Source organism: Fomitopsis serialis, assembly GCF_022376445.1.
Source record: "Fomitopsis serialis strain Sig1Antser10 chromosome Unknown B0H18scaffold_28, whole genome shotgun sequence".
In the NCBI taxonomy this organism is placed as follows: Eukaryota; Fungi; Basidiomycota; class Agaricomycetes; order Polyporales; family Fomitopsidaceae; genus Fomitopsis; species Fomitopsis serialis.
Genome location: NW_025954988.1, coordinates 335498 through 356291, shown reverse-complemented (window position 1 = coordinate 356291; position 20794 = coordinate 335498). Strand labels below are relative to the sequence as shown.

Below are 20794 nucleotides of genomic sequence, written 5' to 3'. Positions count from 1 at the left end.
GAAGTGATTACATACTGGGCGCCTTGAAATTATGCCACACCGTCACTCCAGTAACCTGGCAATAGGTTTAGCGTCGGGACACGGGGTCGTTCATCACAGTAATAATTGCAGTCTATATAAACGTAAATGAAAAGACAAGTATCATACGGTAGCATTATGGGTAACTGTCATCAGCACCAAGATGTAGCATCGTCATTATGTATCAAGATCTCTAATCAACCGCGGAACGAGCATGATCATAAGTTAGGCAATAGACAACAGGCATGTACGAGGATGACGATCACATAGAGGCATTTGAACGCGTCTGATGCTGCACATACGTGTTGATCATGTTCATCATATTGCCTATACCAGTTTCCTCGGGAAGCCACTCTCCGTTGTTCACACACAAGACCTTCATGCGTTCTGCGTACTCGAGGTCCGGCAGGAGTTTCGGCGTGATGAGGAAGTATTGCCCGCTGTCGGCCTTGCAGGTCACCTCGACGAGAGAGTTGTGGACGGCCCTCTCGGCACGTTGGTCCATACCCTGGTTGATCTCGTCTACCAAGGAGAATGGGGCCCGAGCCTCTTCAGTCAAGCTCATCAAATACAGGATGGTTGTGAGCGAACGCTCCTATAATGTCACGCTCTCAGTTGAGGTAAAATACAGCCAGGAGACGAAAGCACTGACCCCTCCCGACTGGCGCTCGCCGGTTAGCAGCTGCAGCTTCTCGTCGTCTCGGAACTTGACAAGGATGTCGATTGCCCACTTGTCGAAGTCGTCGTGCTCGCGAATTCGGACTTCGCCGGCACATCCAAGACCTACGAAAGGCGTGAATCCGGGTGGCACACAGTATATGCGATCACTACTTACGATCAAAAGCCGCCGAGAACTTCTTGCCAATACTGGCCACTAGTTCCTCCAATGCGGGTTGCCAATTTTCTCTAGCAGTCTTGATCGAACGCGCAATGCGATCGGCCCTCTTCTCTCGATCTTTGATCTTCTCTGTCAAGGCTTCAATCTGATCGTAACTTTAGTGAGAGCGCGCCCACAATTCTGCGACACGGTCACATACCTCCTGCTGGCGCTTCTTGAACTGCTCAACGACACCGGCGTTCGTGTGCATGTTCATCTCCAGCTGAGCGCGCTTGGCTTCCAACTCCGTTTCAATATCGTCGGCAGATTTGTCCGCGACTTCTCCGCTCTGTTCATGGTCAGATCGTTGTCCGATGTCCGATGCGAAGCGCTCACCTCTTCCATGACACGGAACCGCTCACGCGTGTCGTCGCCAACTGACGCGAGCTTGGCTTTGCTGACCTGCAGCTTAGCTTTGGAGTCCTCCTTGGCGACCTCGTATCGGTGATGCACTTCGAGGGCGTTTAGCATGCTACTCGAGACCTACTCGAACAGCATGACGTACCATCTTGGAAATCAGCTTTGGCCTTGGCTACCTCTTCTTCCTTCTCCTTGACCAGTTCTTCCAAGGCAGCCTTGTTTGATGCGATCTGAGCAGCCTCAAGTCCAAGACATGTTGCTGCCAACTGGTCTTGCTTAGTCGCCAGCATGAGACGCTAGTAGATCGTTACGGCGGTTGCCAAACTGCAGGGGTTGATGAGGACTTACGGCGTACTCTACCACGATGTCCATCCGCTTCTTGGCATTGGTCAAGATCTCAGCTCTTAACCGTGCGCGTTCCACATCGACGGGAGGTGCATTCTGGTGTTCCTTCAGCTTTCCCTCCTCCCGACCTGTAAGTGTTTAGCACATCGGCAGTAGAAAGCCACGGCAAAACATACCGATGCGGAGCTGAAGGCTAGTCAGCTTCTTCTCGATTTCTTCAACGGTCTTCTTGCGCTCATCCAATTTGGCCTGTCTTGATGTCAAACGTGGCTGATGGAACAGTAGTATCAAACGTACCAGCTCTTCTTTAAAGCTCTTTCCCTCTGCCCGGATGGCAGCGTCCACCTTGCCAAGTTGCTCAGCTTCCTCCTTGCACATGTCGTACTTCATTCGCGCCTCCTTGATGCCCTTCTCGAGCCTACGCTTCTCGGTCTCGTCCACTGTACGAATCCATGGGTATCACTGACGTGTAGCAGAATGTCGAGCAGAGGCTTACCGGCCTGGGAGACAAGGTTCCGAGCCTGTCTAATACCGCTCGTCTGATTGAGCGGAAGGCGTTTGCCATAGCGTGAACGAGTCACGGAGTTCATGACACTCCCAATGATGTACTTTCCACCCCCTTGTCTTGTAACGAGCTCCATGGCAAGGTTGCCATTGACTGTCGGGCTCAGGGCAATTGCCTATGCGTTGAGTGAGATAAACGTCCACTATGCACAGTGGGACAAGGCCTCACAGTCTTATGCAACTGCATGTTCTCCAGGAACCAGCGCATACCATCGGGACATTGGATAAAGTCAAGCGCGTATCCGTCGAAACCAATTTGGTGCATCTGCGATTAAAAAACAACGTCACAGTCGGCTACAATCAACGGCAGATCTTTCGAAATATGACTTACCTCTGCTTGACTCATGGGTGGGGGTGGGGCTGGCCCGGCTTGGTGTCTGTACCAGGTATGAATACGAGTCGACCTGCCGAGAGCCTCTGGCGTATCAATCAGGAGTCGATTCAGTAACGCATAGTCATCTTCGCATTGCGCAACGAAGGTCTGAATACGATGAGCATCAAGTAGAAGGTTTGTGGCCAGAGATGTGGCTCACCTTTAACTGACTTGCACCGAAGCAAGCTTCAACAGCATTCACAAATCTGTTGTCCGGCACCGTGCAAGACAACATAGGAGGCTCGAACACTTCCATCTTGAACTTTTGCTGATTCTGCCGCAACCAACGTACAGCATCACCACAGTCACGGTCCCACTTCGAGAGACTTTCTAACTTCCTATGTGACACGTCGTCCAGCTGTTTCAGGCTTTGCCAAAAAAAAAAAGTTAAACACGCGCTGAGAAGAATAACACTCAAAATCCTACTCACTATCCCGTGTGCTGATTGATGACATGAGTAGCTCTAGACTCTTCCTCGACGTTCGCGCGCTGCTTCGCCTGTAGGTCCGTTATGCGATCATGCAACTTTCGCTGCTCAATCTCAATGCGCCTCTACAACGATCACGCACCATTATGTCAGTGAACAAAATAGCTGCGTCTGCTGACTTACGCGTTCCTCTCTGAGCTTGACTATATCCTCACGCTCGGGAGGATTGGCCAGTGCCTCCCGAGCGGCAGCGACGGACCTCTCAAGCCTCTCTATTTCTTTCTTGCGTGTCTTCTCCGACGACTTGATGCGCTCAAGCCGATTCTTCAGATCCTCGGCCATGGTTTCCTGGAATAGTTGTGCAGAACGTGAATCGTGTGAAGTTTGTACGTGAAATGAGTACGAACCAGACCATCATTGTCTTGCATCCGTTTAGCATTGTCTCGAACTTTTTCTTGGACGCAGTCTTCTTTGCCTCGCGGGCCCTCTCTTTCTCAGTCAACTCACGTTCTATGGCCCTGTAAACGATGTCTCAATGTCTATTCCATCTTCAGGAGTGTGAATTGGGTCTAGTACCTCCTTCGATCTAGGATAGGGGCGTTGCGCGCCTGCAGCTTCTGGAATCGTTCGAGCGCCTTCCTATTGCCTTCCTTGGTTTCCTGGTAGAGTGCCTTGGCTTCGGTGTACTCCTTGAACGGCAGGATAAGCTCCAGCAACTCGATCTATGGACAAATGTCAATTCAGAGTGCCTTCACAGACACCGGTGCCTTACATCACGCTCGATTTGTTGGCGCTCCTCGTAACGACGAACATCTCGCTCTAAGTTCGCGTTTCTCTCTTCTAGAGTCTTGAGCTGGTCTCGGTCGCCATTCAATACCTATGAAGGGCGAGTTTGTGAGCGTGCCGGGTTTATCAAGGGTGGCGAAGCTTGCCTCCGTGATACCCTTCAAATCCTTCCCAGCGCTGATGAGAGTATCATGCCAGGCGGTTAGGCCAGCATTGCCGGCGGCACGCTGCGTCTCCCGAAGTAGCTGCTGAGGGGTCATGTGCGCGAACTCAGAAACCTTGTCTTGAGGAAGGAACGTGCTAGAAAATGAGTTAGTTGAAGTCCTGTCAAGCAGTATACAATCTGCACTTACCAAAGGTTAGAAACCTGCACGTTCAGCTCCGTCATACGGTTGTTAACCTCCCGGCCTGTTGCGGCCTGGCCGTTAAGGAAGAAGGAGGAGGCCTTCGCCTTCGCACTTAGGGTACGCTTGACAACAAGGTTCGGCTTGCCAGTCGCACCCTTCAGCTCGATCTCAATGTAACCAGCCTCCGTGCCAATCTTAACGAATGAGTTTAGGTCTGTGGCGCGACCAAGTACCTAACGTAGCCGTCAGCGCCTATTTGTTGGCTACGGTCTCTGTCAACGTACTGAGGGCGGAAAGTTGAGACCAAGGCATATAGCACAGGCAATGGTACTCTTCCCGGTTCCGTTGGGGCCAAATATCATGTTCAGGTATGGGCCGGGGCGGAACTCAACAGCATCATAAGTAACGAAGTTCTCGAGCTTGATGCGAACAATGGACCCGGGGATGAATCTACGCGGTGCATGCGTAAGTGAAGTACCTCTGCCTGGTTAGGAAGCATGCAAGAAGACTCACCCATCCTCATCTCGCGGCAACGTCTTCATTCGCTCTGGCTTCACCGCTTCCGCGGGCGCCGAGTCGCCCTCCGCGTTCAAACGGACGCGCTTTCGACCATGCGGAGACGCGCCCTCCTCCTCCGCGCCTTCCTCACCCTCCTCTCCGCCTCACCATCTTCATCCTGTCCTTCCTCCTCGTCTCGGTCATCCTCTTCTGGTTCCTCTTCTACGCGTCGCGCAGCAGAGCCACGCGCCATTCTAGCTGTCTTCTCCTTTTTTGCTATCTCGGCACGCGCCTTTGCCTTGCCCTTGGGCGTGTTCTCCTTCTGAGAGCCGTCGCTCACCGGTGAGGCGACTTTCCGGGCCATTAGTACGGTGATGGACGCGACGAGCGAGACGTAGAGACAATGTACAGTACTGTGGCACGCGTCTCGACGACCGGTTACGCTGGTTCAGGGCAGGTCGTTTCGCTTTGTAAGGTTTGCTTATCTGAGTTTGAACGTTACTTATTCTTCACGGAAGCCCATTAGAGAGACCCTGCTCATTGACGCCCAAGGACTCATCGCGTCCGAAGTGGCACTAGGGCAGAAGCCAAGAAGCCTTCGAGTCACCGTGACGCAAAAGTCTATCGCTGTTTGCACATAAAGAAGACCGGAGGGCTGCTTCTAAGGCCGGAGAGAACCTCGACACCACGACCAGCTGGGTAATGGCCTCTAAACGCCTCAGTAAGTCAGATGCAACAATTGACATACAGGCAGTCTGAGGTTGTCGCCAGTCTTCGTAACAGGCAACGCGAACAAGCTTAAGGAAGTTCGCGCCATCCTTGCTCAGTCAGGCGTAGAGATCGATTCCCAGGAACTCGACAGCAAGTAGACACACTGACAGGCTCATTCCTCCTGATCAACTGATCGACGGATCGCATTCTCCACAGTCCCCGAAGTACAAGGCAGTACTCAGGAAGTTGCTATCGCCAAATGCAAACGCGCAGCTGAACTGCTTGGCGGACCGTGCATCACCGAAGACACTGCGCTGTGCTTCGAGGCACTTAATGGACTGCCAGGGCCATACATCAAGTACTTCATGAAGGAGATCGGACATGACGGTGCGTCTCCGCATCGGCCTTGCATAGATCTACAAACTCACTCCGAGGAGGCCTGAACAAGCTGCTCGTCGGATTCCCAACCACCAACGCATGGGCTGTCTGCACCTTCGCATACAGCGCTGGACCAGGAACGGAGCCCATCCTGTTCGAAGGTCGGACAGACGGCCGCATCGTTCCTGCAAGGGGCGAAAAGAAGTTCGGTTGGGACCCAGTCTTTGAGCCATCGAGTTTTGATCAGACGTATGTACCGTGTCCACATTCAATGAGAACGTAAAACTGATTGATGGGTAGGTATGCTGAGATGAGCGCTGTGGTGAAGAACAAAATCTCCCACCGATATCGAGCCCTAGTGAAACTACAGGAGTACCTTCGCACTCTGGATGCTTGATCGCGACCGACGCCTGTATTGGCAGAACTAGACTTACTAGATCAGGGTTGTATACAGAATGCAATCGAGGACGGAATCATGTACTGGTGAGATAGAAATGCGACCGCGGCAATCCGTACCGCGTCGAAAGTTATTTCAGAGCCTCGCCTTCGAGTTGTCTCTTCTTGATGGCTTATTTTGAGTTTGAGCAGTTTGAAAGGGAGCGATCGTGTGCACGGCGGAGACGAGTAACTTAGACGTTCTCTTGTCATATACCTGCAATGGGCCAGATGTCAATGCATGTGCGTCTGAGAAGAGAACTATATAAACCTACTTCTGCGCGAGCGGCCACGACGCGGCCACTGGTTGATATGCTCGTGCTTACCATTCGAAGCTCGGCGCCCCTGTCGTTAAGACCGCGTCACCTCATATGTCCGTTATGGACGGAGGAGACTCACGGCTTTGCAGGTGCGTGATAGGTAATGTTTAACGACGTCGACACACCGGTGTAGTCGGTACCAGTCACCATGGAGAGAGTAAGAAGGGATGAGAACGTCCCACTGTGCGACACGGATGAGCCGTCAGGTATCAAAACATTCCGCGAATACGTACATGTCGATAAGATGCGCCGAGCAACCACCAGCAAGTGTACCATGTACATTTAGCATCTCTATCGTTGTGATCAATTCTGCTATGGTGCGGCATCTCTCCAATCAAATGTTGCAACACACCTTCAGTCACGGTGACTTCACAGACTGTCTGTCCTTGTAAGGAGTGCTGACGGGCATCGACAGGTGATATGGTCTCCTCGAGCAACTCTACGTTCTCGCCCATGTTGTTTTTCCACACATGGGTCTCAACCAGCCTCAGATCCTTGAGTTCGGCATGGCCAAAAACACGACTGTCTGGAAAGTTCGCGATATGCCACGCCAAAATATTAACAGACAGCTGCTTCTTCTCCAACGCAAGGTTCCCTTTGATTGACGCGGGGTTGTCATTCGGAGGGGGAGCAGGAGGAAGCCGGCGCACTTTTGAGATAAAATCCATGCTGCGAGGTGAGTTGGGGGAGACGCGTAGCACACTGACAAGCACGAGCGGTAACGTTAAATACCTCTCGCCAAGTGAGCCGTACCCTTTAGGTATCGCCAGGCGTAGCAGACTTCCATTCCACGTGCGAGGCAGCTCCCGGTGGTGTGAACGTAGGCTCCCAACTGTCTGGGCGCTCATTTACTCATGGTTCTCTTCGACTCTTGAACAAACGTATGTAAGCATAACAGCCAGCGAGGTCGCAGCGTAATTATTTCCGAAGACGCTAGGCCACCGACCCGTTGTGGCCGGACATGACAGGTGCAACAAACACTACGCTCGACAACAAGTTTGAGTCGACTCGGACGCGTCTACAGCATTATGACTTAGAAGGTGCACGGCATCTCCCAGGGGCCAGGCATCTACGACACGCTTGGCAACGCATGAGATCATGAAGCTAAGTCCGCCTTTCCGAAGCTCTAGCGAACCGAGCCGATTGTGTCGAGCACAACAGGCGGCCTGGCAGTGGATACTTGAACTCGAACACGCCACCGACTCCGGGTCCGTGTCCGCGGAAGTCGGAAGATCTGGTGGCTGAAGGCACAGTGGCGAGGTCCCCAAGAGCGGGCCAGGCCGAAAAAGGCAGCTGTCGTGTTTGCTTCCGCCGCGCTCTTTGCTCGAGCCGCGACAGCCTCTGTCACGTTCTCGACCTGGGTAGGCACGCCCTTCCAGGCTCGTGTCCTCTAGCACTGCGCTGCTCAGCTCTATGCACTGGCAGAATACGGTCATGATCTGCTGTGCCGGCTTCTTGAACGGGGCCAGCAAGGGGGCTTGCATCGACTCGGAAGCATTTCATGTGCATGACCGACAGACGGATGTTCGTAAGTCGTCCGCGCAGTTATCCGTGTGCAGCGGCCTCGCCGTTCCATCCGTCCAGCTTGTCCCTTCAGCACCACAGGTCAACTGCAGTGCGGAGTGCAGGAACGGGTCCGGTTTGAACGCCGTGCACCGTAGGATCTGCATGGGTAGGCCTGGCTGGGTTCCCCATATTTCCTAATTGGGGGGCGGAAGAGCGGATACGGGTCCTGTTATGGTGGGGCTATACCAAGTCCCATACCCGACATCCTCTCTTGCCAGCGACTTGCCCGACGCCGTCGCAATCCGATACCGTTCGGACACTTCCAATATAAAACCCCAGCCATTTCGCAGCGATGATAGCGACACACAGAAGCACTTTCTTGCGTGCGACGCCCTCCGCTCACGATTCCCTCCCCTTCGACAATACCCCTCCCCAGCCATGGTGCACTTCAGCGCCATCCTCCCTTCTTTCTCCGGCAAAGTCATAGCCGCTGGACACCTACGGCTGCAACTTCTCGAGCCTCTGGGACATGGCGCCTACGGCGTCGTATACCGCGCACTTGACCTCAACTCATCCCTTGCTGCACCTGCCTACTTCGCGGTGAAATGCCTGCTCAGGCATCCCGAGGACTCCGAGTACTTCTGCCTTCAGCAACGCGAGATCGCCTATCACAAGGCGGTCTGCAGTCACCCGAACGTCTTGAAGCTTCATCAAGTCATCGAGGAGACGGACTTCATTTTCCTTCTGCTCGACTACTGCCCTGGCGGCGACTTGTTCAGCGCCATCATCGATCACGGCGTCTTCAAAAAGCGAGACGATCGTGTCAAACACATTTTCCTCCAAATTCTGGACGCTGTCCACCACTGCCACCGTATGGGCATCTTTCACCGGACTTGAAGCCCGAGAACGTCCTTTGCTCTGCAGACCTCGACGAGGTCTTCGTCTCTGATTTCGGGCTCGCGACAACCACCCGCGTCAGCTCCGCATTCGGATGCGGAAGCTCTTTCTACATTAGCCCAGGTGAGCACCTCTATGAATCTGAATTGTCGTACGAAGCGACTCACACTGTCTTATAATTGCAGAATGCATCGGCCGTGCCTCTCGAGGGATACCATTCCTCAACGCCGTCTCCGACATCTGGTCACTCGGCGTCATCCTCACCAACATGATCACTGGGCGCAACCCGTGGACCATCGCGTGCGCACTCGAGGACCCCGCCTTCATCGCATACTCCCGAGATCCCGACGGCTACATTCGCCGCATGCTCCCCATGTCCCCCGCCGCACGTCGCATCCTCCTCCGCATCTTCACCCAGGACCCCTGTGATCGCATCACCCTCCCCGAGCTGCGCACCGCCATCCTCGACGCCGACACCTTCTTCCTGAACGAGGAAGAGGAGCTCGTTTTCGAGCTCGAGCACCAGCTCACCAAGGTCGACTCCGTCGACATCACGGACGTTGTCCTCCAAGACCGTCCGGAATCGAGCGAGAGCGACCTCGAGCTCGTCGAGATCAGGCCCCTCCCCACCCCGCCGCTGCCCGAGGCCGACACAGATGCGTCGGTCCGGGCAATATTCACGCCTTCTTCACGCCCTCCGTGCATCCCGATCAGTTCGGACGACGTCACCCCTGATTCATTATTCTCCGCACCGTCCGCATACTCCCAGTCCACCGAGTCGGAGTCGGAGGATAGCGAGGGCCGGTCACCCCTGAGCAATACGCGGTCATCGCGGATACGGTGTCCATTCCAGAGCTGCACCTTCCACTATCCAAGGTGGCCGCGCCCGAGCTGTTCGGACCTGTGGACACCGAGTCAGACATCACTGACGGCGAGCTCGCGGTGCACACACTGCGGAAACGGAAAGTGGCGAAGTCCTGGGGGGATCGGGTGGTCGGTGCGGTGCACAAGATTCGCATTCTGGGGCAATGATGCGTGATGCTGGGCATCGCTTGGGGCACCATCGAGGACGAAGTAGATCTGGATGTAGCACTAGATTTCTGTTGTACGTGTAGCGTTAGCATTTACCGAAAGGGTTCAATTTCTGTCAGACTGCTTGCCCGAAAAAAGGAACGTGAAGGTAATTCGCCGATCATGCATGGACAACGTTCAGAAATTTCATGCCTTCGTGTCTTGTGTCCGAAAATGCTATGGCCAAGTAGCAATGATACGTCGAGCCAGCACAGGCCTCATGAAACAGATGACAAGCCGATATGTAGTCGACGTTCACGCAGCTCAACACTAGTGCGTCTGCGTACGCGACCACACCCGTTTGCAAGATACGTATTGCGGTTGGGTCATCCTTGCGTATACGCGGCGATCTGCTTGGATTTGCTATTACATATTTGCAAGATGTCAACCAGATTGTCAGAAAATCGGCATACAGGTCGGGGCGCAGTACGGGAACAATTCCCGGATGGGGACTCCTCCGAAAATGCATGTCATTCAGAGCTTGAAGTCAGACTTGCTCGGCACCATCTTGACGTGATTCCCAGTGACAGCTAGACGCTTCGTCGTTTGGGTCCCAGATCTACGAATAGTCAAGTCTTGTGAAAACTATTGCCGTCAGACTCACCTCTGCCCGTGCAGTTACGGCACGTTTGCCAGAAGCAGTGTGATGTTGAAATCTGTAACTTGTCGCCACTTTGATTGAGCACCAAAGACCGAACCGACCTAGGCGACAAACTTACAGTTTCGCTCCGGCATGATACGTCGTAGTCAAAGACTGCGATACCAAGTCCACAGGACTGCCAGTTGCAAGCCCCATCACGACAAGTGCGATCGACGTACAGCTAGACAAGGTACATCTTAGTGACCATGAAGCTCACAACAAGTGGGCAGTGTGGCAGCTGCCTAGCGTCCGCCGCCAGAGACTGACCAGTCGACCAGGTAAGCAGAGCATCCGCCATGCATCATGTCGTGCGCATTGCACATATCTAAGAACAGAGTACATATAAGACCCTTGTTCACATAACGCAGTCTGCAGCGTTTCTCAATCACGTACCCTTAGTGACCGTCGTTTCATACACTACCCGTGCATGGGTCTTCCCATCTTCAGGTCTTACGAACGTGCCGCATTCAGTGATTCGCAAGTTTCTCTGCACTGAGTCCGCAAAGTCGCCCTCGCGAGTGTGCCATGCAGCAATGTACGCGAGCTTGTCCAGCTGCTCCGGCGATAGATTGGTCTTGGCATTGTCGACGACGCTCTTCCAATGCGCGGTCCTGGCGGCAGACATATTCAAGGCGAGAGTGCAGTGCTGCCACAGAGATGCATAAGCTCAGTACAAGCACCGCAAGGTCGCTGGCGATGAACGAGGTGAGAGAGGAGCGCGGGAGTCATCCGTGATATTGTCCGGGTAAGTAGGTTGATGGCAGGCCGCAGGCGGCAGCGCGTCCCGCGTTTGGGCACGGTCACGGGAAGCGTGTCCTGGCCTCCGCGTAAATAAGCAGCACCTGCCATTTCGGGGTGCCATTCTGTCGCTGAAGCAGTCGCCCTTGAGCCACACGAGCCATCCTTCTCTCTCCTCCACCTTCCTCCCTCTTCCTCACTGTCCCGCGCGCCGTTGAACCATTATGTTGATCAAAGTGAAGGTACGCCTCTCACATTGTCTGCGTTGCCGTAGCCCCGCTCACCCTGCCCCACGCGTGCAGACTCTTACTGGGAAGGAGGTATGCTGATCGCCAGTTCGCGACGGCAGGAGCCTGTCGCGCCTCAATATAACGATGGTCTCTGACTCGACTTGTTCTCAGATCGAGCTCGATATCGACCCTGATGACAAGGTGCGGGTCGCCGTCACCCTCCCCTCCCGCCACCGCTGATGTCTCGTACACCCGATGCTTAGATCACGCGCATTAAGGAGAAGGTCGAGGAGCAGTCTGGTGTACCCCCTCCGCAGCAACGGCTGATCTATGGTGGAAGACAGATGTGCGTATTACAAGCTCTCCAGACACGCACGAATGTACTATGCTGACTCATCTCTATAGGCCTGATGACAAGACGGCGAAGGACTTTAACATCACGGCAGGCACTGTCCTGCACCTCGTGCTTGCCCTTCGTGGTGGCTGCTAGAGCGCACTCAGAGTCAGACCGCACCCGATGTTCCGATATCCGTCATGAGGGGGAGAGAAGATTCACAGTAAATCAATGTAGCTATCACCTATCGTGCGTTAGAAATGTGCTTTAATCGCGTTCTCGCTGCTATCGAGAATTTTGCTGCCCCCGGAACAATTCACGCACATCAGTTGTGTCGAACCGAGCATACGATCATATAATAACCGACGTGGATTGACGACAGCACGAAGCAGAGCAGCCCGACATGTAATTGCGAGAAAACAGAATAGAATACAGCACACCTCAGTCATATCGCAACCGCCGCCTCGGCGGACTCCTCGACCGTGAGCCACCCCGTCTGTCTCGACGGTCACCCCGGGTATCCCTCCTCGGCGGAGGTGGTGAGTCTCGGCGTGGAGGGGGCACGCGCCTGTCGTCATCCCTGTCCCTTCCACCAAACCCACCGCGTCCACCACGCCCACCACGCGGCCCAGCTGGGGGCGCGTCTGAGCCGCCGCGCCAATGTCCACCGCCCCTTCCCAGCCCACCTGGTGGACCAGCGGCAACGGATGCACCCCCTCCCCAACCGCCGTCCGTTCTCGCACCACTCTTCCAGCCATTTGCTGCAGGAGCACTCACAGGCGTAGCGCTGCCTTTGATGGCGAGCTCGCCGCCAGGTCCCGGGATTGTGGCGTTCTTCGGGAGGAGGACGGCGACGCAAAGATAATCACCGGGCACGAAGCGAAGCTCATCGAGCGAACGCTCGTCGTCGCCTGGTGGGACGTCCTCATCAGTGAGGAGGCGCGGTGCGGGTGCAGCCAGCGAGCCGGGCTCGCCAAGGATGTCGCGCGAGTAGACGATGCCGAGGTCTTTTTGATTCAGTCGCCCGCGCGTCGCACTGTCGGCGTAGAGCGTACGGAAGGAGTAGCGCGCGAGAGGATGCCGCATCTCGGGCAGGGCGGGTGCAGTTGCGCGGAGGGTGGTCAGCACTTCGCGCAGTGTTGCATCCTTCCTACACGAATTAGACATGGTAAGCCCAAGAACATGTCAGAGAGAGGCAAAAGACAAACCATGTAAAGATTTGGTGCTCGTCCGCTGTTGGAATAGGGCCATCTTCGAACTGTGCAACACGGTGGAAGCTGCCGATTTTGATGAAGGTGCGGATGAGGAACGGGGCCGTCTGTGATGACGCACTGTCAGCCACACGGATCATGTCAGTTCAGTGGACCGCACCTTTCCCCTGTCAATGATGGGACGACCGGAAGGCGTTGTATCTTCCATTGCGAGGGCGACGAGGAGGACGTTGGGAGTCGAGTATGAACTGTGTTGGGTCTAAGCGCGCGTGGCCGAAGGATTGCTGACGTAATTCGCCTTTCCGGGGTCCATGGCTTTGGACCACTGTGACTGTCGCGGTGCATCATCCCAGGTGTTGCACTGCCATCTTCGCCGAGGATCCCATTCCGCTCCTGTTCTTGTCAGCGCCGGGACTTCGACGAGATCCTCTCATCTGTTATATGATCCCGGATGGGTTTCAGACTAGCACTGGCAAGCGCAAACATCCTCCCGCCGAGGATGAAAGCCAAGGACGAGCGGTCAGACGCAAGCCTGCCAACACAGCAGCACCCCCGCCCTCCATGACTGCCCCAATTCAGCTGAGCATTGTCACGGATACTGCCATACTTCAAAAGCTCGCTGACGCGGCCACGGCGGAGGAGGAGACACCCTCCGAGTACTCGCAGGAGTCCTCATCGGACTCGGACGTCGACTCTCTCTTTGGGCCTTCGTCAGAGGCCCCGTCTCTCGATGACTGTACTGGTGAAATACCTTTGGTGCCCTCAAGCATAACTCGCGTATCGTCGGTCACCACTCTCAACTCTGCGCATTCGACAGGCGACTCTAACATACTCGCCAGTCGCAGTGCGCCGTCTATCCCTGGGCTCTTGTTCGATCCTGCTCTACGAATACCGGACGATCTTGCAGAGGACGTTATGGCGACGTGCATGCAGATGTACTTCCGCTCGCCTGATGTTGACCAGGTCATGCTCTTCGAGCGTGCAGGGGAGTCCGCCCAGCTGGGCAGTGGTAGCGGTCTGCCCCCTGTACTTAACTCCCTTCTCTCCTCCTTGTCCACACTCCTCCGCCCACTCCTCCCTCCAGAGCAATACGCTCTCCTCTTCCCTCCTCCGCCGACGCCCTACGCCCGACAAGCGATCCTCAACCTCTACTGGCCCGGCGACGGCATCACGCCGCACGTAGACCTCCTCGACCGCTATGGAGACGGGATCATTGGCGTGAGCTTCGGCTCTGGATGCGTCATGCGCTTTGCGAAGGTTCTCAAAGGGCGCGGCGACGAGCCTGCGTCGCAGCGTGCGGAAGAGATCGTCCCAGGAGAGAGCGAGAGGTGTGGCGTGTACCTCCCGCCCGGGAGCGTGATCGTCATGACGGAGGAGGCGCGGTATGGGTGGACGCATGGGATCGAGAAGTGTATGGAGGACCTGGTTGAGTCTGAGGACAGCGAGGGTCCACCTGTTGTATTTTCCCGAGACGTCAGGCTGAGCGTCACATTTCGTTGGCTACTCCCTGGGGCGGATGTCGTTGGGCCGGGCATCCATGATTCTGAGCCAAAGTAGAAGCACGGCCTTGGCTGATGTGTAGTTGTCGGGACCTATTGCACCGATTTGCGACCGTCTACGCAATTCTACCATTACTGTTCCACAAGACGACCACAGACAAGGAGACTTGTGTCTGCGGAAGTCAACTACATATTACAAGAACATCGCGGACACCACTCTCAGGCCTCAGCCTGTAGGCCCCGGTCACGGTAGGGCCGAGCACGGGTATACCTATGGGGTCCCGAGCTCGGCCTATGCCCGTACCTGCCGCGGCGGGTACGTGTTTCGCACGGATGTAGGCGGGTAGGCGGGTCCACGGGTAGGCGGGCGAGCGGGAGCCTGGGCCCGGGGAAGAGCGGGGCAAATGGGCGAGCGGGTGGGCAGGTAAGCGCGGGCGGGAGCGCGGGCGAGAGAAGGCGTGGGCGAGAGAAGGCGCGGGTGAGAAGGAGTATGCGTGGGCGGGCAGGCGGGTGAGCAGACGAGAATGCGAGCGCGAGCGGGTATGCAAAAAGAAGGCGGGTAAGTAGACGAGCGAGCGGACGGGTGAAGGTGTGCGGGCATGCGGGAAAGACGGCGAAGACGAGGGCGGACGGGCACGAGCCGGTGGACGACCAAGCTAATGAGAAAGCGAGCGCGGGAACACGAGAGCGGGCGAGCGAGCAGGCACTGGCAAAGCTTCAGTCGTCGAGATTCGTTCGGCAGCCATATCAAGACGTGCGGGTGCAAAGGGAATGTGGACATCACGGAGGAGCTCACGGAGGCCAACGACAAGGCTCTCAACGAGGCGGATGGTCAGGATCTTGGTCATCGACATTGGGTTGTAGTCATGGTCATAAATTCGTTTGTTTCCCCTGTCGTGGTCTCTGGTACATCGCTGTGCTCTAGCTAGTTTTCACACAATGTATTATGCCGCGTGCGGCCATGTTCCCCACTCAGGCGCACTGGATACTGCGCACTTGCGGTCTTTGTCCCTTGAGTCAGTTGTCAAACTGAGGGCAACATCAGCCGCTTACGCGTTTATCTGAATCTCGTGACCGCGTAGTAGCTGTTCGCCCGCTGCCCAGGTGGTGCCGTAGAAGTCGGCGTACTTGAATGTCTTCTTGATCTGGTCCAGCAAGTACCAGCCAGGGGTGCAGTACGTAACATGGTTGCTAGTCGATCCGCCTTTATTGTGTCCAGAGTGGAGTTGGCCAACGATGCGAGCTTTACCGTCCGTTGTGTGCCAGACGAGGGAGCCCGAGTCTCCCTTAGCGGAGAAGACTTCAGCGATCTTGACACCCGAGTTGTAGATACCGAGCTCGACGGACTCGAGGCCGACTTCGTTGCGAACGAATGAAACCAGGCCGGCGTAGCGTCCGACGGTGAGGTCGGTGGTGTTGCCGTCTTTGCCGACGATAAGGCAGCGCTGGCCGTCACTGTCGAATGCGGCAGGGTTGGCGAGGTCCTCTTTCGTGACGCAGCCCTCGAGCCGGAGCCTTCTGTCCTCGGGAAACTTGAACGTGGTCGGACCACCACCCAGCGGATAGAACATATCTCTAAGGTCTGGGGGAGAATACTTGGATCCTGCATAAGGTTGTTTTTGTTAGACGAGGTGAATACGAGAAAGATCAGTCGAAACGCACCGAGATCAATGACGTTGCCTTCGAATTCATCCTTGACCTTCGCCTCAGCAGCCAAGAACGCAGCCCAGTCCGAGGTAAATGGTGTGCCACCTTCCGAATTGTCGGCCGCGATGCGCTGCAGCATATTGAACGTGCCCGATGGTGCGGTGGAGCTTGATATCCGACCAGTATTCGGTGGCTTCGGCGCAGAGGGCCTCGAGATCGGCAATAGCTTCATGCTCGTCATCCAATTTGCGCCGAATCCGTTGGATCTCTCTCGCGTTCTCCGGGTCCTGCCTCTCCGTTACCTGCCGTTTGACGATCTCTCGGGCACAAAGGTCAGCGAGAATGCCGTGATCAGCAACAGCCTTCGTGATATCGTCGATACCGCGCTGGAATCGATGCAGTCCACTAACTCGAACGTGGTTCATGCGTGCGCCATCTCTGTGCTCGTAATCGACGGTGGTGTTCTTGCGCAGGACGTGGCAGTTGCTGACTCCGTAAACCTTGTTGCTGGGGTTGCCGTCCTTGTCTTTGTTCTCGTGGAACCAGAGCGTAAGAGTGCCCCGGGCGTCTTCCTCCTGCTTTTCTTCGGCTGCAAGGGGAACACCGAGAAGAGCAGTGAGGAAGCGACGTACATAGTGGGTGGAATTGTTGCTGCCGACATGGCGTATAAGGGGGAGGCCTGCCAGTGCCAACCTGTGCGGGACCGCTTCGCGCCATTCCACAACAGCGCCCTCGACTCCGTTCTTCAGCAGGAGAGCAAGGATATCTTGGGAGACCTCGTGGGCACTGGCAGTATCAGCGGAGGTAGAACTGGGAATGACGCCGACCCAGATGACGACGGGACCGAGACTCCCCTTCGCCTCCTGGCGATCCGTGGGTGAAGAAGCGAGCAGGGTCGACGGACGACCAGTGGATCTCACGGGCCTTGATCAGGTCACGAATCTGGGGACCGACAGTGTCCCAGATACTATTGAGCGGGGTGTCGAAGACTCCGCGGAGCGACTTGACGGGGATATGGGCGTATCTGCCGACGGGCTTGGGGAAGAGCGTGGTGAGGAAGTCCGAACGGTACACGAGTTCTGGGTGGTCGCTGCCCCCAGTGATGCCGTTATAATAGGACGTCCTCTCGTACTCGTCGGGGCTGTGCTCGGAGACAACAGTGGCATTGCTGGCGAAGGTGAGGGCGGAGAGATTGGGCGACATGGTAGGGGCGTTCAAAGTTGTTGGAGTTCTGGAGCTACGGACTCGGAGGAGGCTGGAGCTCGCTCTCGGGGGATGCCGTCAGCCGCGCGACCCGCCAGAAATTCCAGCCACAGTGTAACATATCCACTGGCATCGGGTTACAGTAGTTCATGAGTACATAAGTTAGCAATTAATGTCTGCCCTTCGCGATCGCGTTCGGGCCCCGCTCTACATACGCATAGCACATACTTAATCGCCCGAGATTGCAACATCGTTCTATGTAGCGGTATTAGACAATGTTACATAGTACTCATCCCACCGAAGTTCGACGCGAGTGGTACTCAGACACCCCATAGTACTCGAATACATGGCTACAGTACTACCAGTGGTGGCACGTAGAGACTTGGAGCGGCATCCGCGGAGTCATCCCGTCTTCAGTGATGGATGGATAAAAGATGGGAGACGCGATCCAATGAACTTGTTTATCGGAGGGAGCGAAGTCGAAGCTCTGCAGCAATGCGACCAACACGACCTCTATCAATGACTTCAGCTATGCTTGACACGGTATATTCGTACTACACCGACTCACTCATCTCCATTTCCGCGAACGTGAAACCGCTACAATGATCGGTGTCGACCATTAGCCGGACCACACGAATCTCATCGCAACTTACATGCAAGCACGCCTCCCGCCGAGGAAGGACATTCTACGCGGGCGGGTTCAGTACGCAAAGGAACATAATAGCGGTAGTGGGCAATTGACTTACAGGTTGGCCGCTACACCAGGCAGGCCCGCTTTGGTCACGGATTCCGGAAGCGGCGATAACCAACGCTCCGGCTTCCACTCCAATGCGTCTTCACCCCAGAATGCCTTGCTCGTGTTGCAGCCGGTTACACCAGGGAAAACCTCCGTGCCCTTCGGTACCACCAGTTGAGTGATTAGTTTGCCGTCGATTCCGCGAATTGGCTTTGAGACCGGTACGACGGTATCCTGTGTCGCTCTGCAAGTGGGGTACATGTATTTGAGTCAATTCACTTCTCGGAACCATAGCGCTTACACTCTGGTCGACCATTGCAAAGGAGAATACCTAGAAACACATAACCTCTCAAACTGGACTATTATCGCCCGCTAGCTCAACACTCACAGACGTAGCGTTTCTCGACACACAGCATCGAGATAGGGCAATTTCATGAGACGATCGTACGGCAGATCCTCGCCGTGATGAGAAGCCTCGACGATCTCCGCGCGCAGACGCTGCTGGACGCCCGGATGCTCGGCGAGAATGAGCAAGATTCGGGACAAGGTATTGGACGTCGTGTCCATGGCCGCCAAAACCAAGGTGCTACACAATAGATCAGGAAGGGGTTGGAATGGTCTGTACGCGATGGCACTCACGACATCTGTGAGACCAACTCGTACTCCGATAGACCGTCTTTCTCTGCTGCTTGCATATTCGCTTTCACTGTGTCATCAGATGAGTACTGGTCCACGCTAGTAAATTAGACTACTTGCTGAGGATACTCATGATATCCTTCCCTTGCCCGATCTGCTCTGCAACGGCGTCGTCGCCTTGTTGCAAGGCACGCTTCTTCGAATCGTATATGGCCTGCATCTTCTGTGCCACGAAATCTGCGTTGTACTTGATATCACGTGCAGCTGCGATCGGTGCGATGCTGGCCAAAGGGCCTCGCAATCCAGCGGGTACGATGGCCCGCAGCTGAGGTGAGAACAGTGCGAGCACCGAAAGCTTGGACACATTAGGGCTAAAAGACGTGGAGTGAGTGGTCGCGACTCGGATTGATTGCAATGGATTGCAAGACCTTGCAACTCACAATAAGAGTTTCATGGATTCAGCCAACGCATCTTCCTTGTCGTCGACGAGATTATCAAAAGAATAGCCCAGACCACCTTGCCCGATGAGTTCTAGTGCTGTTCGACCCATCCAATTCGCCATGTCTAATTCTTGCGACCCATTCTCGATACGACTTTTGATAGCGTCACAAAGCTGACACGGAGACTTCATGAGTGATTGACTATCATAATTAGAGACGCACGTACTCTTCGGACAGTGTCGTAGAACATCGGTAGCATGAACCGCATGTGGTTAGCAGAAAAAACAGGATTGAGCATTTTGCGCTGCTTCCGATGTTGATCACCTAGTAGCGTATACACTCAGTACACGGTAACAGCAGGAAAGCAGAGCTGGCGCACCAAGTGTAGATAATAACCCTGGACCGAACAGCGCTCTGTTCATGCTATGTACATATGTCGGCGTCGCGAGCTTACATTGTATGCATCAGAGAGACTCACGCAGTGAAGTGTGGTGTGGGTCCCCAGTTGTTCCCATCCTTGATCAGAATCGTATGAAGCGCTGTTGGGTCGTAGATGTACAGCGCGGGCCTCTGACAATAAATGAGTCTCTTTGCCCATACACCGAAGTAAACACGTACATTGAAGATATTGTGCAGTTTGACGACATACGCAGCGTAATCATCTACTATATGTCGCTGAAATTTCGCCGAATCGGGGCTGTGATATTGGGCCATATTCCCTGATAGTCATGATATGAGCCAATGAGCTTTGTGAAGAACGCTTGTACGAAGGCTAACAGGCGTACCTTTGATAAATGACTGCGACAGTGGGCCTGGTACATTGTCCAAGGAATTTGTGACGAAGACGCGTTTCACAGCGTGGTATATCCCGAGGCTTAGCCCGAATACGAGGAGGCACTGGACGAGAAGTACTGTAGTATCCATGTCCGATAGGCTGGTGCAGAATGCTAGAAGGGGTACCGCAACTGAGCACTCTTATATGATCGTGACGAATTGAATCTACTGGTACTCACACCTTGTCCTCGTCCTCGACATTGCCGATGCATCGTCAATAGTAGCCGCATCAGCCTGGTCTCATATCTGTGTGGACGCACCATCACCGCTGCGTCCACACTCCTCATTTCTGAAACATCGACTCAGAGAGTCGACACCTGTCTGGGCAGCGCGCGTTCCGTGGATGTGTGGACTGTCCCGCAGGCGTGGGCGCGAGTGTTCAATAACAATGGATTATGATCCGAAAGAGTCGGGAAACTCAGAGTCAACAGCGGCGAGACGGGGTACCCTACCATAAGTAAGTGCACGTGCCTATCACACTGTGCACAGTGCGCACGGAAACGTAGACGCTCAGCGCTCATCGTGGCAAGTAGCGAAAATACTATCTTAGCCCGGGCAGTCGGCACATCAGTCCCATCGCCGAAAGTGCACCGGGATATGCGTCCTCTGCTCTTGGCATATGATACGTTACGTACCTTGCATATACTCATTTGTCAGGCCGAGTTCGACGAATATATCTGGAATGAAGCACAGTAGTGAGACAGCAGCTCTACTCGATGTTTGCTACACAATG

The 20794-nt window shown here is 54.9% G+C and overlaps 10 protein-coding genes across 10 annotated transcripts; 4 read left to right on the top strand and 6 right to left on the bottom strand.

The window, feature by feature from the left end:
* Nucleotides 1-72: 72 nt before the first annotated feature.
* B0H18DRAFT_1004178 (P-loop containing nucleoside triphosphate hydrolase protein) lies at nucleotides 73-4991 on the bottom strand. Its single transcript, XM_048028469.1, has 23 exons — nucleotides 4747-4991; nucleotides 4611-4699; nucleotides 4382-4577; nucleotides 4104-4330; nucleotides 3897-4050; nucleotides 3737-3841; nucleotides 3541-3686; nucleotides 3368-3482; nucleotides 3148-3312; nucleotides 2968-3089; nucleotides 2698-2905; nucleotides 2496-2645; nucleotides 2334-2429; nucleotides 2097-2280; nucleotides 1898-2040; nucleotides 1777-1849; nucleotides 1604-1728; nucleotides 1401-1551; nucleotides 1232-1347; nucleotides 1056-1184; nucleotides 854-1001; nucleotides 671-801; nucleotides 73-613 (listed from the first exon to the last, which is right to left on the bottom strand). Exons 1-23 carry the CDS (start codon nucleotides 4957-4959, stop codon nucleotides 281-283), a joined length of 3519 nt encoding a protein of 1172 aa, XP_047894174.1. The 5' UTR covers nucleotides 4960-4991; the 3' UTR covers nucleotides 73-280.
* A 306-nt stretch (nucleotides 4992-5297) lies between these two features.
* On the top strand, nucleotides 5298-6081 carry B0H18DRAFT_1084833 (inosine triphosphate pyrophosphatase-like protein; the record flags this gene model as incomplete). Its single annotated transcript, XM_048031839.1, has 5 exons — nucleotides 5298-5316; nucleotides 5367-5456; nucleotides 5523-5693; nucleotides 5741-5933; nucleotides 5985-6081. The coding sequence occupies 5 exons, from the start codon at nucleotides 5298-5300 to the stop codon at nucleotides 6079-6081; spliced, it is 570 nt and encodes a 189-aa protein (XP_047894173.1).
* B0H18DRAFT_1004169 (HotDog domain-containing protein) lies at nucleotides 5743-7270 on the bottom strand. Its single transcript, XM_048028468.1, has 5 exons — nucleotides 6792-7270; nucleotides 6673-6730; nucleotides 6519-6620; nucleotides 6395-6464; nucleotides 5743-6336 (listed from the first exon to the last, which is right to left on the bottom strand). The coding sequence occupies exons 1-5, from the start codon at nucleotides 7105-7107 to the stop codon at nucleotides 6217-6219; spliced, it is 666 nt and encodes a 221-aa protein (XP_047894172.1). The 5' UTR covers nucleotides 7108-7270; the 3' UTR covers nucleotides 5743-6216.
* A 1113-nt stretch (nucleotides 7271-8383) lies between these two features.
* Nucleotides 8384-9874, top strand: B0H18DRAFT_1118595 (kinase-like domain-containing protein; the record flags this gene model as incomplete). The annotated part of the gene is made up of 4 exons (XM_048033812.1): nucleotides 8384-8816; nucleotides 8870-8965; nucleotides 9028-9566; nucleotides 9638-9874. 4 exons carry the CDS (start codon nucleotides 8384-8386, stop codon nucleotides 9872-9874), a joined length of 1305 nt encoding a protein of 434 aa, XP_047894171.1.
* Nucleotides 9875-10202: 328 nt separating this feature from the next.
* Nucleotides 10203-11407, bottom strand: B0H18DRAFT_1004164 (uncharacterized protein). The gene is made up of 6 exons (XM_048028467.1): nucleotides 10947-11407; nucleotides 10821-10878; nucleotides 10633-10734; nucleotides 10518-10569; nucleotides 10327-10450; nucleotides 10203-10263 (listed from the first exon to the last, which is right to left on the bottom strand). The coding sequence occupies exons 1-5, from the start codon at nucleotides 11176-11178 to the stop codon at nucleotides 10388-10390; spliced, it is 507 nt and encodes a 168-aa protein (XP_047894170.1). The 5' UTR covers nucleotides 11179-11407; the 3' UTR covers nucleotides 10203-10263; nucleotides 10327-10387.
* Nucleotides 11408-12183, top strand: B0H18DRAFT_1004161 (ubiquitin). Its single transcript, XM_048028466.1, has 5 exons — nucleotides 11408-11533; nucleotides 11594-11611; nucleotides 11693-11722; nucleotides 11785-11867; nucleotides 11927-12183. Exons 1-5 carry the CDS (start codon nucleotides 11516-11518, stop codon nucleotides 12009-12011), a joined length of 234 nt encoding a protein of 77 aa, XP_047894169.1. The 5' UTR covers nucleotides 11408-11515; the 3' UTR covers nucleotides 12012-12183.
* On the bottom strand, nucleotides 12184-13404 carry B0H18DRAFT_1004156 (Sin3 associated polypeptide p18-domain-containing protein). Its single transcript, XM_048028465.1, has 3 exons — nucleotides 13227-13404; nucleotides 13064-13173; nucleotides 12184-13005 (listed from the first exon to the last, which is right to left on the bottom strand). The coding sequence occupies exons 1-3, from the start codon at nucleotides 13272-13274 to the stop codon at nucleotides 12297-12299; spliced, it is 867 nt and encodes a 288-aa protein (XP_047894168.1). The 5' UTR covers nucleotides 13275-13404; the 3' UTR covers nucleotides 12184-12296.
* A 502-nt stretch (nucleotides 13405-13906) lies between these two features.
* Nucleotides 13907-14593, top strand: B0H18DRAFT_826153 (uncharacterized protein; the record flags this gene model as incomplete). The annotated part of the gene is made up of 2 exons (XM_048039352.1): nucleotides 13907-14284; nucleotides 14360-14593. Coding segments are annotated over 2 exons (612 nt in total), but the record flags the coding sequence as incomplete, so codon positions are not given.
* A 1021-nt stretch (nucleotides 14594-15614) lies between these two features.
* B0H18DRAFT_1084828 (uncharacterized protein) lies at nucleotides 15615-17415 on the bottom strand (the record flags this gene model as incomplete). The annotated part of the gene is made up of 4 exons (XM_048031838.1): nucleotides 15615-16168; nucleotides 16228-16270; nucleotides 16359-17075; nucleotides 17113-17415. 4 exons carry the CDS (start codon nucleotides 17413-17415, stop codon nucleotides 15615-15617), a joined length of 1617 nt encoding a protein of 538 aa, XP_047894166.1.
* A 249-nt stretch (nucleotides 17416-17664) lies between these two features.
* B0H18DRAFT_1161802 (cytochrome P450 monooxygenase) lies at nucleotides 17665-20475 on the bottom strand. Its single transcript, XM_048035815.1, has 14 exons — nucleotides 20013-20475; nucleotides 19846-19946; nucleotides 19706-19797; nucleotides 19607-19650; nucleotides 19454-19551; nucleotides 19228-19400; nucleotides 18917-19158; nucleotides 18791-18857; nucleotides 18540-18737; nucleotides 18453-18482; nucleotides 18162-18395; nucleotides 18069-18101; nucleotides 17984-18012; nucleotides 17665-17928 (listed from the first exon to the last, which is right to left on the bottom strand). The coding sequence occupies exons 1-14, from the start codon at nucleotides 20149-20151 to the stop codon at nucleotides 17774-17776; spliced, it is 1635 nt and encodes a 544-aa protein (XP_047894165.1). The 5' UTR covers nucleotides 20152-20475; the 3' UTR covers nucleotides 17665-17773.
* Between the last annotated feature and the right edge of the window lie 319 nt (nucleotides 20476-20794).